The following is a 16,133-nucleotide window of genomic DNA, read 5'->3' as shown; positions in this document are numbered from 1 at the left end:
ACCTTGTGGCATTGGGAAAGGGAAAGTGGGAATCATCTAGCAGACAGATTCGGCCAAAGAGGGGGATTTAATAGGACTCAACATATACAGACAGCGGAGCAAAGGGCTCTTGTGCCCACCAGCCACACCCCCACAGCTGCTCCCCCAGCACAGGGCAGCATTGTGGGTTCCTCATGGGACTCATCCTGTGTGTCCTGGTAAAGAGCCAGGAGCTGCAGGGATTCAAGGGCTTTCCCAGGCTCTCCTCAGGTGACAATCCCAGTCCTGGAGCTGTTTGTGATGGCACAAGAAGGAGCTGCAGTGGGGGCACATCCTTGCTGTTGGGCTAGTGCCAGCTCCAGCATTCGCTGTCATTCTGGGTGTGCAGGGGAAGCTCCAGCTGCAGGGCAGGAAGATCCTGCTCTGCTCTGGGAAAGCTCTCAACGTACAAAAAAGTACTCATTCCTTCAGGATTCACCGTCGGCTGCTAGACCTTGGTGGGACTTGGGAGCTGTCAGTGCTTCGACCACGGAATCCTGTGGCTGTGACCTCCTCCAGGAAGCTGCCAGGAAAGGTTCAGGTCAGTGCAATAAGGGTCATGGCACCCTGATACTTGTCCGAGAGGTGTCCAAGGCCAGAGGGGCTGTGACTGTCCCCAGCACAAGCCTCAGGCCCGCTGCCATCACACACCCACGGCTGGGAGCAGCTCCCAAAGCCAGGAATGCTCCCAGCCAGAAGGATGCTGCTGGAGGATGGTTCCTCTGGCAATGAGACACCATGGCCATTCCCAGGCTGACTCATCCCTCAATGTGCTGATCAGGTGATCTCAACAGCAATGCTTAAAAAAACACCCAAAAAGAAAAAGAAATACAAACCAAGATATGCGACAAATCCTACAGAAATGGGATTCCCCAAAACTGGGGCTGGAGCAGCTCTTCCTGCCCAGGTTGTGAATCTTGAGAGGGGTTTGAAAAATAGTAAAACTCTAAAATCTCCTGCAGAACCCTGCAGCAACACCTAGGTCTGAGTCCCATCAGACACAGCTGGGAGGGGGCACAGCCAGGGCACTGCCCACAAGAGCAGCAGCTCTGGCACAGGCTCTGGCAGCTGGCTCTCCCTCCTCCAGGTTATTTTTAGGCACTACAACCAGGCAGAACTGAGCTCTGGCAGGGAATGACTGGTGTTTTTAGGGTCTCCTGGTTCTGTGCTGTCTGGAGCAGGTTGTGCCTCTGACCACTGACACCTCAGGGTCCCTTGGCATGACCTCTCCGAGCACATTCCCAGTCTGGAGTGACTGCAGGCAAGAGCCAAACTCCGGCCTGCCCTCCAGGGATGAGCTGCATCACAGCACAAATCCTCCTGCTGAGGCTGCTGTTCCAAGGACCCTTCAGGAACAGGTGAGGACCCAGCACAGGCATCTGCAGGTACCTCCAGAGCTGCTCCACCCAACCAGGGCCTGGAGATGGAAGTCCCAGGAGAGATGGACCTTGCACAGTGAGGAGGGTCCTCAGGAGGAGCCAGTGCTGCCACTGCGGCTGTAACTGGGTAACTGGGTCAGGCCCCACATCCTGGGATTAGTCCCAGCAGGTTCATGCTCAACCTGCCCAGGATGAGTCAGCCCCAGCACCAGATGTTCCTGGAACCCTTTTTATCCGATTATTGATCCTTTGTAACCCCTTCTCCTCCAAACCCTGCGGAATTGCTCTGGAATCCCTAGGAGCAGAGCGTATTCTCCATCCTTTGGGCCACCCCTCTGGGCCCACAGATGTTGGTCCCAGTTCCAGCAGGGAATAAGAACAATGGAACCAGGATTAGGTGCTTACACGGCTGCTCGGCGCATTAACACCCAAATCCCCTTGTTTCTGGTGACATATCTGCCCTAATCCCGCAGGAATCAGCAAGGTCATGGATTACGTGAGGGGTTGGGACACACTAAAACCTGGCTTTCCTCCTCACAGATGTGCTGAGATATCCCTGATCCTAGGGGATCTGGGATCATGCTGGAATCGTGGGTAACAGTGGACAGTTTTTATTGTCCTTCCATCCTCAGGGAAACCTTATCCAAGGGAAAATGGATCATTTGGGACAGGGCTGTTTCAGAACAGGCCCTTTGCTGTCCTCCCCAGGCAGGACCCAGCCACATCCAGCCCTTCCAAAGCACCCTTTTATTTTCCTTTTTTTCCCCACTTCATTCTTGGAAATGCAAATTTGGATACAGAATCCCAGTTTTCCTGTAAATAATTCAGGGACTGCCCAGCAGCAGAGCCCAAACCAGCCCGAGTGGCTTCTAGCAGCACCAATCCAAGTGGAGCTAATGATGGAGCTGCACATCCTGAGCTTCAGCAGCAACTCAGGATTTTCCCACACTGAGCACTGGGAATCTGGAGAGAATTCCTGCTCTCCTGCCTGGCCAGCAGCAAGCTGTGCCGATGGGAAGCAATTCTCACTGTAGCCTCAATTCTTTCCTGTGCCCAAAGTGAGTAATTTGGGTTCAGGAGAAGTTATTTGTATTTATAAACCAGATAATCTCCCACTGGGAATTCCATACTGACAGGGATCTTTGCCCACCTTTAGCAAAGCAGCTGCAGCTTCGTTCAGTGCTAAATTCCCATGTGCTGCTGTGGCTTCCCAGTGTTATAAACTAGAAAAACTCCATGGAAAACTCTCCTAGTCCACCCTTGAACTCACAGAAACACAAGTTAAACCTTCAGCTCAGGGATGTATCCCTGGGCCACCATGAGCAGAGCTGGGTCTGGAGCACTGACACACATTTCCATGTGGGGATCCTACAGGCATCCCAAATTCCTGCCGTGCCAGCAGTTTCACAGGCAGGCTCTGCAGAGAGGTGGATTTTACCTCCTGGTGTTATGGATGGTGGTCCCACCCAGGACGATGCGGACGCCAGGGTTGGAGCGATTCAGGTTGAACACAGCCAGAGCCTCCTCGTAGGTGGCCCCTCCGATGAGGAACACGATAATGTCCTGAGGCCTGGGATAAAGGCACAAATCACGGAATGGTTTGGGCTGAAGGGACCTAAGAGCTCATCTTGTTCACAGCAGGGACACCTTCCACCAGACCAGGTGGATCCAAGCCCTGTCCAACCTGGCCTTGGACACTTTCTGGGATGGAGAAGCCACAAATATTGAGTTGGGATCAGACAAAGCCAAGGATAAATCCTGCACCTTGGAGGCAGTCATGCATGATCCCCAGGGTGCCTCCTCCAGAGCCTCCTTTATCCCTGTGACATGCCGGGCTCAGAGCTGAAAACAGCCCACTGAATCCCCCAAAACCTCTCCTCTCTTGAACTTTCACCCTGAGTAGCCTCCAGCAGCACCACCCCGACCCCTGTGGATCCACACGCCCATGTTTAATGCATGATCTGCTGGGGCTGGGAAATGAGGATCGATTCTGGAGTCAGGCAAGGACACAGCGCTGCCTTGGAGCTCCCAGGCTCAGGGCAGCTCACACTTGTGACTGATCAGGAACTGCCAGGATTTGTGCCTCAGTTCACCTGAGGAAACATTTCCCAGTCAGCAGGAAAATGTGGGATGGTGGAGAGAAGCTAAGAGGAAGAGGGGAAAGGAGGGAAGCGCCGTCCTCCATCCCAACACAAACTCAGGTGTGCTGTGCATGTCCTGCTTTCACATGAGCTGCTCCTTCCCTCTCCTGTAACCACCCTCCCAAGCCCTTGCAAGGACCAACATCAGGGATTTCTTCCTTGGATCACTGCATGGACAGCATGACCCAGAGCAAAGCTGCTCCTGCCTGGTTGGGACACAGGCACAGAGGGAGCATGTTGGCCGCTAGATTTCCAGGATCTCCACACCACATCCCAAGGGGATGGAGGAAAGAAAACTCATGAAAAGTGAGTGCAGTCCTTTTCCAATGTGAGCTCTATCACCTCTAATTCCACAGAGCCTGTGTCTCCCCAGAGTCTGGGTTAGGTCTGCATGACCCTCTCCAGCAGGATCCCATTTCCATTGGGAACAGTACTGGCTCAGGCAGGAGAGCTGCAGTTGGACTATTTTTGGCAGTCCCCAAACACCAGATGGCACAGCCATCACAGAGTCAGCTCTGATGAGTGAGGGCTTCATCCTTCACCTGAGCCTCCCAATGGGAATGGCACATCCAGGCCAGCAAGGCAAGCCAGGATGAGACATATCCCAGTCCTGGGAACATTCCTGGGGATACGAGACCTCCACATCCAAGAGATTTCTGTGCCAAGCCCCAGCTCTATCCAGAATCAGTCCAACCCCACTGCAGGGACACCAGGGATGTCCCAGTGCCAGGGGCAGCCAGTGTGTCCCAGTGCAGGCTCTGCCCCAAAGGCCCCGTGTACCTGTCCCGGAGTGTGTTGGGGCCCAGGTAGGGATACTGGCTGTCCTTGAGCTTTCCCTTGATGAGTTGGTCCAGGGTTTCCTGGAGCAGGGGCTGGTGCTGGGTGTACACATTCTCAATGCCCTGCAGCAGGAGAAAAGCTCTTTAGGAAGTCGTCCAGCAAGGAAGGAGGATCAGTAGAGGCACAGTAGGTACTACCCCTGAATTTGGGATTGAGAAGCTCTCCAGCACTGCTGCTCAGTGGAATCACACCCTGAAACCACTGCCCTCACTGTGAAACCCCAGTCCTGAGCCAGCAGCCCACAGCATTCCTGCCAGCCCTGCAGTTTTCCTTGAGACTGTCTCCTCGTTTCCCCAAGGCAGCTCGGTACCTTCAGGCCTTTGAGGAACTGCTTGGTGATGGCCACGGCATCCTTGGGGCTGAACAGGTCACTGCCTCGGACCCGCTTCCCTCCATACTCCACCACGGCGGACACCAGCTGTGCAGGGAGAGGGCAGGAGCCCTGTCAGCCTGGGAACAGCTCCAGGCTGTGCTGAGGAGTCACTGCAGACACCTCCTGGAGGTGTGGAACAGGGACAAGGAGCCACGGAGAGGATCCCAATGGAACAGCACATGGAGGTGAGGGGACAGAGCAGCAGCACCCCCATGACCCCCAGCCCACCCCGACCCTCCTGCTTGAGGAGAGGCTTCATCTCCATCGCCTGCAGCAGCGACATCAGCTCCTCCACACGAGGTGACATCATCCCGCTCCTCCACCTCCTCCCCAGCTGCTCCTGGCACCATCGCCTGTTCCCTCCCTGCCAGCTCCTCTCCATCCCCAGCCCTTCACTGCAGCCACTGCCTGTGCTGCAGAAGCTGGGAAAAGTGGGGGAGGAAAAGAAGAAAGGAAGCACATCCCAGGCCCATGTATGTGCCACACTCCTCCTCCCAGCAGGCTCCTGCCGTCCCTTCATTATTAAATCCTTCATAACATTACAGAATCAAAGACTAGTCAGGAGTGGAAGGGATCTCTGGAGTCCAACCCCCAACATCACTGATTTAGGAAATGGAAATAAATTCAATTATTTAAAACACCTTTTAAAGCCACACCCACAGGTCCCAGCGGAGCTCAGGGTTCTGTGCAATAACATAGCCCTGGGCTGACCTGGAGTAGGCAGGTTTCACCCCAAAGAGCAGGGATTCCCCCATCCTGTCTATGAATACACTGGGGCTGCTTGCTCCTGCCCCGCCCCGGGATTACCTTGCGGTACCTGTCCACTCCTGCCCTGCCCGGGGTTACCTTGCGGTACCTGTCCAGTCCTGCCCCAGCCCGGGGTTACCTTGCGGTACCTGTCCACTCCTGCCCTGCCCGGGGTTACCTTGCGGTACCTGTCCACTCCTGCCCTGCCCGGGGTTACCTTGCGGTACCTGTCCAGTCCTGCCCCAGCCCGGGGTTACCTTGCGGTACCTGTCGGTGCCGCCACGGCTGCGCAGCTCCTCCAGCAGTGCCGGGAGGCCGCTGCTGCCGTGGCGTTCATAGCGCAGCGCGTAGAGCATCACCAGCCGAGCCGCGTCCAGCTCCGACACCCGCGGGCTCTGCAGCAGCCGCCGCACGCTCTGCGGGACACACGGCACATCAGGGACTGCCCCGGTGCCCGCAGGGGCACCCTAACCCTAACCCTAACCCCGAGTCAGACTGCCTTCACTGTGTCACTGTCTTATCAGTGTCACTTATCAGTCACTTATCAGACTGGTTCCACTGGTGTTGCTGCCCAGCAACAACACTGCCACAGGAGCAATGCAAGAGAATCCAATTGCAGCATAAACCCCACAGCCTGGCTCCTCAGGTGTTCCACAGGTGGATTTACTGGAGTACAATTTGGGTTTGGATCTTTCCATGGAGCTGGGAATTCACAACCCACCTCAGATGGGTCCTGAGCCCCTTGTGGTGCTGCAGGAGGGGGAAGTTGTGCACAGGCACTTTCAGACACCTCCAAGCTCTGCCTGGGTCCCTCCAGCTTCAGCAGAGCCACCCCACTGGTTCCACCACTATACCGGCTCCAAAAAACCCCTCAGGCAATCCCTCAAACTCCATTTCCTTTTTGGAAGGTGCAAGGCAGAGGCATCAATCAAACCTTTGGATGTGAGATGTGGAGGAATAAGCTGCACATTTGGAAGCAAAGGAGGGAAGGAATTAAAGTATGGAAACAGAGATTCCAGTTATAGGGAAGAGCAGGGATCTGTTACCACTCCTGATCTGCTGCTGGATTCATCACCCTGGCCCAGATGTTTGTTGGCATCTATTTGACTGATGCTGACTAGTGACAAAAACACAGCATAAAATCCTGGCTGTGAGGAGGATCAAGAGGAATTTCAAGGTCAGGAATTCACCTGTGAGGGGAAGGCCAGAGCCCCAGGGAGGTTCCTGTGCTGGCAGGACCAGTGGGAAGCAGAGAACAGAACAGCCATTGTCCATGGGAGGAGCCGGGATTCCAACCCTCCATTCAGCTCCCAGGGCTCATGCACTGTGTCAGGGTTAATGAGAGCCCAGGGGAGGAAGAACTCAAATGTCCTGGACTGGGGAGCCCAAGGCCACAAGATAGCCAACAATCCCTGAAGTGACATCAAGGGAGAACAATTCCACTCTTATTCCGGGCTCTGGCTGCTGCTTCTTGTGCCCTGGCCTTGCCCCTCCTGCAGCCATTGGGAGCCGCAGCAGGGACAGCCCAAGGCAGGGTGGCTGCAGGGACAAAGATCCCACTGACAGGGATTTACTTCCAAGCATATCTTCCAGTGGCTTCAGCTGCTGGCAATAAAACAGGGCTCTTCAGGCACAGGGCTGGAAGGAAACTGAGGCAGCATTTCTGCTCTAGAACTACAGAAACACTTTCTGTAGAGCAAGACCAAGGCGACCCCAGGAACACCAGGATTCACCTGGCACCAGCTCCGTGCTATGCGTATATTCCATCAAAAATCATGGCTCATGGCATAGGAGGGAGCAGACTGGGAATATTTGACTTTTAAACTGCAACAACCTGAGCTGAGACAGTGATACAGCGTGAGGACCTCAGAGGCTGCTTCCAGCAAACACATTTCTGGCTGCATTCCCAGTTCCACACTCAGCCATGTAAATCCTGCCAGACACCAGCTATGGAAGCCCATCCCTGCACTCGCTGGTCCATAGGGAAGCATCAGCTCAGGGGATGGGAGCACATTCTACCTCTGGGGACAGTCCAGGGCTATCTCCTCAGCCCCCACCTGCTATTCAGAGTTACAGAGGTGGGGAAGAAACTGATCTCAAACCTGCTGGAGATGCTTTTCCTCATTTCCCAGTCCTTCTGCCTCCCCAGTGCCACGCAAGGGTCTGTTACATGTTGGGAATCCCCCTCTGCTACCGAAAATCAAGGAATCATTTCTCAGAAGTGGCTGCTCCAACCCTGCTCTGAGCCAGCCCCGTCCCAATGCTGCTGTTGAACACCAGCCCAAACGCATCACCACTGACTCTGCCAGACCCTGCTCTGGTCACGGCACAAGGGGCCACGTTCAGCTGACACAGAGCCTCTCCAGCTTTTCCAGGCCTCTCTGCCAAAGAAATCTTGGATCTAAGACCCTTTCCAGTGGTTTTTCTTAAAAAAATTGATAAAGACAATTCCATGGATTCCAGCTCTTCTCCTGCCCAACAAACACAACAGCTCCTGCATAGTATCTGAGGTTGTTTTATCTGGGTTCCTGCCAGAAGACAACTGGCTGAATATAATGAAAGAATGTTGGATTGTGGGATGTAAGGACAGCATTTGCAAAGATGCTTCTCAAGCCAGTTATTAACGATGACTCATTCCCATCTGAGCTGAGCACCGAAGAGCAATTCCACATCCAGTGTCCCTCCCCACAGGGTATCCATACAGAGCTCCCACTGCCTCCCAGCAGCAAATCCTCACTCCCAGGGGAGTGACGGGATGAAACCCACCCCTCCCAATCCAGAGCCAGGATGAGTACCTGGAGGGCACTGGAATGGTCACTCTGGCAGGCCAGCTCCTGCTCCACCTCTGACACCTCCAGCAGGTTCCGCTCCGCCACGAGCCGTGACAGTTCCCCCACCACTGTCACGTGCTTGGACACCGTGCCTGACATCTTCTTGAACTGAGGGTAGTTCTCCACAAAGGCCTGTGATGGGAAACTGAGGCAGTAGGTGCTTCCAGGGAAAAGCAGGAGACAGAAGATAGGTGCAGCCAGCCATAAACTGTACAAATTCCCAGCAATCCAAGCCTTGTGCAGGTGTGCAGAGAATCAGACACCTTGATCCCAGGAGCCCACAGGATTTCTCTCATTACCAGGAGATTTCTGGGAGGGATGTACTTTTTATTTACTCTTAACACTGAAGGATGGGACACAGCTGGGGTGAACTTTGTCCATACCTTCATATCCGCAATGGACTCCAGCTTCTGCTGCTCCTTTGGCTTCCTCCTCTGGAAATCCTCCATCAGGTTCTTGATGTTGGTGCCAATCTCAGCGAAGTTCAGGTACATGTTCTGTGTGGAACAAGATGGGAAGCAGAGGGAAACTTACTTGAGAGTCTTGGCCAAGGAAGATCCTTGAGCAGCTGGGAGAAGGTGGCTCCATCCCCCAAAACCTGCAGCACGGTTTGAAATCAAACTACAAACAGGACATGTTCTCTCATGTCAGATGTCACTGGTGCTGCACACCGACGGTCACAAATGGCACATCCCCACCCTGAAGCTCAAAGTCATCAAGAAGCTCCTTTCCCATGGCAAACTCCCAGATCTGGGAGCAGGCAAAGCCCCCCCTGCGACACCTACATTGGCGTAGAACTCATCGTTCTCAGCGGACAGGACGACCTCCCGCAGGTCCTTGCTGATCCCTGGCACCCGGGACAGGTCGATGCGGTTGTTGTTGATCCCCAGCAGCTCGTGGACCATGGCCTGGTACGTCCACTGCCAGGGGACAGAGGAAGGCAAAGGGATGACCTTGGTGAGACACAGCACTGGGAAATCAATGGACTTCAGCTGAACCCAGCCAGAGCTGCTGCTGCTACCCCAGGACACACAGCAGAGTCTGGGAGTGCATCCCTCAAACCAGCCAGGACATTCCAATGAAAATAAACATCACTGATAAATCGTCAGATGGGGACACAGTGCAGAGGGAAACTGCCCCCCTCCAGGGCCATTCCAGAATCACAGTATCATGGGATGGTTTGGGTTGCAAGGGACATTAAACCCATCCTGTTCATGGCAGGGACACCTCCCACCAGATCAGGAATTCTTATAGGTACCTTCAAAAGAGACTGAAGAGGGATGGGGATTAACATTCCTGTTCCAAAACCTCTGTTGGCCACCAAATCCCCCAACTTTCTTCCTGGGCAAGGAGAGGTCCCACAGTTCCACTGCACAATTCCCTACATGCTCCACTGGCAGGAGAATTTCTGCACATCAGGCATTTCTATTTTTATCCTGAAAAGTCTAATAATAACCCAGAGAGAACAGTGACAGCTGATCACAGCCCTGCCATGCCCAACACTCCATTTACATCCCCAGGAATCTCTTTGAGATAGGAAATCCTGAACAGCAGATACCACCCAGTGCTGAGCACAGTCCTAAACACCACAAACCAGGTGTGAGCTGGTCTGACAGCCACACCCCTCTGTGACACAGATGTCACCTCCAGTTCCTGCAGAACCGGTGTTACAGCAGCTCTGGGGCTGCTGATCCCACCCAGGTGCAGGTCCTGATCCCCAGGTTCCAAGGGAACCTCACAGAAATGAAGGGAGACCAACAGATCCTGCCAGGATCTGCAGCACAGCATGGAACAAATAAATCCAACAGCTCCCAGCAAATCTATCAATAATAGAGGGAGACTCAGCAGGGCAAGGTCACTCGACAGCTGTGTGCTGCCCACACAAACAACCCTTGGGAAAGGCCCTACAAAGCACTGGGGCTCCAGAAGCCACACAGAAGTGCCAGTGGCCCTATTTTCCAGGGTGCTGCATCCATCAGCCACTGACGCCAGCACAAACAACCCTCACTCAGGTCTGGAAAACCTAGGCAGGGGATAAAAGAGGGATTTTGCAGGGACTGGGGGTCAGAAGCAAGTCCTACATCCAACTCATGACCTGCCAGGTGTAGAACTCCAGCTGCTACAGGATTCCCACCCCTGCCCCAGCCTGACACACCTGGGCGTGACTCACCTGGTTCAGGAGTGGGGTGATGGCATCGTCCGACCGGTCCAGGATGAGGAGCAGGGGAGGGACCTCGGTGCGCCGGAAATCAAACAGCTCATACTCCTTCGTGATCACTTGCTGTGGAGAAATGGGAAAAATCCCACTTGAGCGGCTGGAAAAGTCTCCAGTGTGGACTTAGGCACACAGGGAAGGGAGGGTGAGACCCCAACCGTGCTGCTTTGTCTGCACTGCCAGGGAGGAGCTGAAGGCCCCAGGGAACTGGGACACTGCTCCCAGGAATGCTGTAGAACTCCAGCTGCTGCTCTGGAAGCAGAGCGGGACATGACCTGCCCACTGCTGGGCCTCAAAGTAAATGATGGAATTTACAGGAACTGGCTGAAAACAGGTGTTTCCTCCCGGTGGATCCACACGTGAAAAACCAACCAAGGCTGAATTCATCCCAAAGGGACGCGCTGTGGGTTCCTCTCACCTTCACGCACTCGGCCAAGCGCTTTGCTGGCTCCGAGGACAGCTGGTACCGGATCATGGGGCACTTCTTCAGGGACAGCAGCAGAGCAGTGAGCCCCTGGGTTGTTCTGGTGAGCTGAGCTGGGTCCCAGCTGCGGCCCTGCAAGGAAAGGCTGCACCTCACATGGATGCATTGGTCCCAAACTTTCCCACATCCTTGTTTTTAAGTCCTGAAGTCCCACAGGAAAGCACAGCTGCACTGGAGCAGCAGGTACCCAGGGGCTGAACCCAAACTCCCCGGTGTTCCTCTCCATGCCAAGGCCTATTCCCCTCGCCTGGCCCCTCCAGCAGCCCCCCATGGCCCCGGTTTATGAGGGCTGTGCATTACCCAATGCAAGGACAACTCGCCATGTTCCTACCCGACAGCAGCCCAGGAGGTTGAGGGAGAAGACGTGCGGGTTCACCGCAATGTAGTCGCCGTAGAACTCCTGGGGAGGGGAGCAGGACAGTCCTGTGTCTCTAACCCTGACCCCAGCCAGAGCCATGTGCCAGCACTGGCCATCCAGACCCAACCACCTCCTGGACACATTGGCTCAGACTTCCTTCCTCCACCCCAAACCCCTCCAATCCCACTGACAACTCCCCTCCCATTCGTATTACTCCAGTGCCCAGCTCTTCATCAGCACCACAAACATGGAATCATGGAATTACTGACTTTGGAAAAGCCCTTTAAGACCATTAAGTCCAGCTATCCCTCCAGCAATGCCAAGGCCATCACTAAACCGTGTCCCCAAGTGCCACATCCACATGGATTTGTACTTGGCAGCACCTTGTGAGACACCAAGAATAGCAGCAGCTGTGAAAGCGGATGGCATAGAGAAATGGGGCCTTTTCTTTCTTTTAGCTCTTCATCCCACATTTGTGTCCGTCCCTCATCCCACACAGGCCTGTCACGCACCAGTTGGGAACAAGAGCCCTCCTGCTCCCAGTGTCTGGCAGCCTGGGCTTCCCTTTGCTTTTGGGTTTGGATCTACCTAAAACATCCAAACTTCACCTGGACTTCAGCCACGACCTCCTGCTCATCGGCCTCAGCCAAAGCCTTCACATCACTCTTGCTGATGACATTGCTGAAATCTGGGAGGAAACAGGGAAGGGACAGTGGAGACCCTGTGGGATGGCATAGTCTGATCCCCTCCAGAGCAGGAGCAGATCCCACAGAGACCCTCTAACCCTACACCTGCAGGTGTTGGAATCCTGAGCCACCTCCCAGGGATGCTCTGAACTCATTCCCTGCCCATCTCCCCAGCGCCTGCTCCCGCTGCATCCTGCAGAGCCACAATGACATCTAGAGGCCACTTCACCCAGTTCCTGGGATCCCACTGACTAATTCCTGGGCTGGAGGACTGGACTTCAACCCCAAACCGGCTGGAGTCATTCTGCCTCATTCCCAAACTCATGGAACGTTCTGTGGCACGAGCAGCACGCGTGGGAAGCCCCTGCCCGATACACCCAGCACAGGAAGGTGCCGTGTGATCCGCACCAAGCTGTGGAACCTGCCCTACCCACCCTGGGACACGGAGCCTGTTCCAGATTTATGGACCTCCAGGACCCCTGGGCTCTCCATTACTCACAGATGAAGTAGACACTGTACTTGGGCCTTCGCAGCTCCTGCACCAGAAGCTCCACATTCTCCTGGATGGAAATAGCACCAGGGAGAGCAGAGTTAAAGGATAAGGAATCATGGAATTGTTAGGGTTGGAAAAGCCTCTGGGAGGGATCTTGGCCATTCCCCCAGCACTGCCAAGGCCAGCTGCCACATCCACATGGAACTGAACAATCCCAGGGACGGTGGCTCGACCACTGCCCTGTGCCAGGGCTGAACAACCCTTTCCAAGAAGGAAATTTCCTGAATATCCAACCTAAACCTCCCCAGCACGATTTGAGGCTGCTTCCTCCCACTTCGGTCCGTACCTTGGTGGGCCGCAGGAAGCAGATGGCCTTGAGGTGCTTCATGGGCTCCCTGTTGGGGGAGTCGAGGCGCTCGAAGAGATAAACCTCGCGCTGCAGGATCTCGGACTGGGTGTACACCACGCTCACGGCGCCGGTCTGAGGGCGGCAGAGGGACAGCGCCCGTCACGGCGGCCCCGGGCCCGGCTCCCGGCCCCGCCGCCCTCCGCGCTCCCGGCCCCGCCGCTCACCGTCTCCCGGTCCATCAGCAGCACCTTCATGCCGGGGCCGCTGTCCTCGATCATCTTGGACACGTACTGCCGGACCGCCAGCACCGCGTTCATCTTGGCGGGGATGCTCCTGCAGCGGGCTGCCCGGGCCCGCCTCAGGCCCGCCCGGCCCCGGCGCCTGCTGGGAGCTGTAGTCCGGCAGCGGGAGTGCTCCGGGGCCCGGCCCGGGGGAGCTCCCCCGCCCCAGCGCTGCGAGGGGCGAGGGGCGGCGGAGTGGATGGAGACTGAGCCCAACCGGATTCATCCCAGACACGCTTAGACCCACTCAAACCTACCTTAAAATAACACACACACACCAACCTATGCTAAATCCACCCTGAAACCCAAATCCACCCGAACCCACCTAAGCCCACCCCAACACGCACAAACCCCCTCCAAATCTACCCAAACCCACTCCAAAACCCCAAGCATCCCCAGATCCACCCAGGCCAAGCCCCCAGGAAGGCCCGGCACACCCGAGGGTCCCCTGGGGTCCCCAGGGACAAAGGACGTGACTCGGTTTCACTGAACACGGAGCGAGCCGCTCGCTGGACCCTCCGGGACCCGCCTGGCCCCGCTAATCGCCGGGGCCGCGATTAGGTGCTATTCCCGGCGGGACAGAGCTGCTGCCAAAGCCCTATTTATAGTAGGGGATAACAATTAATTCATGATTATGGCCTGCCTTTCACTTCCAATTAAGCGGTTCCCCTCTTCTCAGTGATGTACGCCTTTGTCATCTTTAATCCTTCAATTTCCTGCCGAGATTCTACTTTTCACTTCCAAACTTCGGGTCTTCTTTCCTGGAGGCTGGGGAGTTCTGCTCATGTGCAGAGCTTCATACAAACCCCAAAGATTTGAGTGGTTTAAATAGGGATTTACTTAGGAAAATACAATTCCAATATTTCCTTTTTTTTTTTTTTTTATTTCTTCCCTGATTTTGTTTCTCATATCCAAACTGATGCCTTAAGGAGTGTGTGGGTGCTCACACACTCCAGAAGATACAGGATAATGGCAAATGGAAGAAAAATTCGGGATTTAATTGCATTTGATTGTTTTCTGGCCTTACTGTCAAATGATTAAGTGTCTGTAAAGTGCTGGTTTAGTTATTGTCCAGTTTCCTTGGAAATGCTTTTGCATTTTACTTGTGAACTAACCAAACCCAGGGCGTCATCTCCTCTTTAAATCCATTTTTGTCCTTGTCCTTAGGGAAGACAACCCCATTCTTGTGCCATTTTAATGAAATGAATCACAAACCAAATCTCTGAGGCTTTTTAGTGGGATGTTTATCCCTGGCTTGCAGGTAGAACATTTTAAACAACTTTTATTCTGCAGAAATTTTATACTTTTCATTCCCCACAGGATGTCTGGGGGGGTAGGAGAACAGTTCCATGTCCTAGGAGTGGTTGGAATCATGCAATTGTCTAGGCTGGAAAAAGACCTCTGCATTTGCTGTAATTTTTAATTTAAACCTTCCTTAAGAATTTATTCAAGCATAATTTCTGTAAATAACCCTGATCTAACCTCACCAATAACTGCCCTGGGCCTGTCAGCACTGGCCCAGCACGAGGACGGATGTTGGTCCCTAAGTTGAGGCAATAGGATTGTCTGGGATTATGCCACAGCTATTTTAAGGGATCGAATTTGGTGTCCATTATTTGAAAAGCAATGGATTCTCCACTCCTGATTCCAAGGAGAAATGGCCACGGCAGCCTGTGCTTCCTGAGCACCTCCTGGGTGACTTGGGAACACCCCTCCCTTGCCCTGCTCTTCCACACTGGGCCAGCACTTGTGTCCCAGGTATCTCCTCAGGAAAACGCTCCATGAAAAGAGGCTCTTGATGGTAAAATAAGGCCAGGATGAGTTCCCAGCTTTGGAGATCAGGAATCATGAGGGGCTTTACCTCACCTTGTTATTGTTTTACAATGCAGTTGTAAAAGTACAGAGTACTTTTAAAGTACTTTTTAAAGTACTTGTAGAAGTGAGAGGGGGAGAAAAAACCAAATAAACATTGAAAGGCCCAACTGGATCCTTTAGGAAGCAGCATCCCTGTGCCAGTTATGTTCATTGGCGGCTCCAGAGGGCTTTGGGGGAAAGTCAAGTGGAGTTTAAGGCAGGAAAAGCTCTTTCCCAACCTGCTACCAAGGCCCTTGAATATCACCTTCACCAATCGCTCCTGAGCCAGGGGTGGATCCCAAGTTAAGCTGCGGGGATCTTGTGTCCCCAGCCTTTGCATTCTGTCCTTGGATGCTGCCTTCACTAGTGAAATGAGTTCCATGCAAAATCCTGGCCTCCCTCCTCCAGTGCCATCTGCTCCTCCATCCTTATCCCCTCTCTCCACCCCTGATCCTCTTTATGGCCTCTCCTAACTGATCCAAATGTCCCCCAGCATATCTGGCTGAATCACCGTGCTCGGGGAGACCAGGTTCATGTCCCTCCATCCCTGTGGTGTCCTGTGCGGGGCAGTTGTCCCCACTGCCTTGCCCTGTGTGTGGCTCTGGAGGGACCAGCAGCACCAAGGCCCCCGCTGGTTCCTCAGTGGTAAATTCACAACAAAACCCTTTTGCTCAGTCTGGGAATGGTTCTAACTGGAGCTGTCAGAAATGAGATGTGATTTTATGTCTGTTTAACACTGTGCTGACCCCTCACCATGGCTCCAGCAGGAGCAGGATGGGATTAGGGTGAGATGGAATGGGCAGGGATCACTCTGGAGCATGGGGAGCACTCTGGAGAACAGGGAACACTCCAGAGCACAGGGACACTCTGGCCCCTTGCTGAGCACCAGGGACATTGGGCAGGATCCACTGTGTGGACAAACAGTGCAGCCAGCAGGGACAAACCCTGTGCCTGTCCTTTCTGCGCTGGACATTTCCCTGCCCAGACACACAAACAATCCTTTTGTGCAGGACACAAACAAGGGCAGGTTCCTGGCAGGACACAAAGAATGGATTCAACATCGGGATCAGCTGAGCTGTGCGCA

General features: G+C 54.2%; 1 protein-coding gene across 3 annotated transcripts; it reads right to left on the bottom strand.

The window, feature by feature from the left end:
• Positions 1 to 48: 48 nt before the first annotated feature.
• On the bottom strand, positions 49 to 13,291 carry VPS45 (vacuolar protein sorting 45 homolog). 3 transcript variants are annotated; one of them, XM_015650313.1, is made up of 15 exons: positions 13,139 to 13,291; positions 12,912 to 13,046; positions 12,572 to 12,632; positions 11,995 to 12,074; positions 11,360 to 11,428; positions 10,963 to 11,100; positions 10,500 to 10,610; positions 9,115 to 9,249; positions 8,713 to 8,826; positions 8,294 to 8,461; positions 5,756 to 5,914; positions 4,689 to 4,796; positions 4,319 to 4,440; positions 2,836 to 2,967; positions 49 to 541 (listed from the first exon to the last, which is right to left on the bottom strand). In XM_015650313.1, exons 1-15 carry the CDS (start codon positions 13,229 to 13,231, stop codon positions 454 to 456), a joined length of 1,713 nt encoding a protein of 570 aa, XP_015505799.1. In that variant the 5' UTR covers positions 13,232 to 13,291; the 3' UTR covers positions 49 to 453. The 3 variants fall into 3 exon arrangements, with proteins under 3 accessions (XP_015505799.1, XP_015505800.1, XP_015505801.1); XM_015650314.3 differs by lacking the exons at positions 49 to 541; positions 2,836 to 2,967; positions 4,319 to 4,440 and having other exon boundaries at positions 4,703 to 5,725; positions 5,766 to 5,914; XM_015650315.3 differs by lacking the exons at positions 49 to 541; positions 2,836 to 2,967; positions 4,319 to 4,440 and having other exon boundaries at positions 4,703 to 5,647; positions 5,766 to 5,914.
• Between the last annotated feature and the right edge of the window lie 2,842 nt (positions 13,292 to 16,133).

Source organism: Parus major, chromosome 25LG2 (assembly GCF_001522545.3).
Source record: "Parus major isolate Abel chromosome 25LG2, Parus_major1.1, whole genome shotgun sequence".
Lineage (NCBI taxonomy): Eukaryota > Metazoa > Chordata > Aves > Passeriformes > Paridae > Parus > Parus major.
This window is presented reverse-complemented; position numbering and strand designations above follow the sequence as displayed.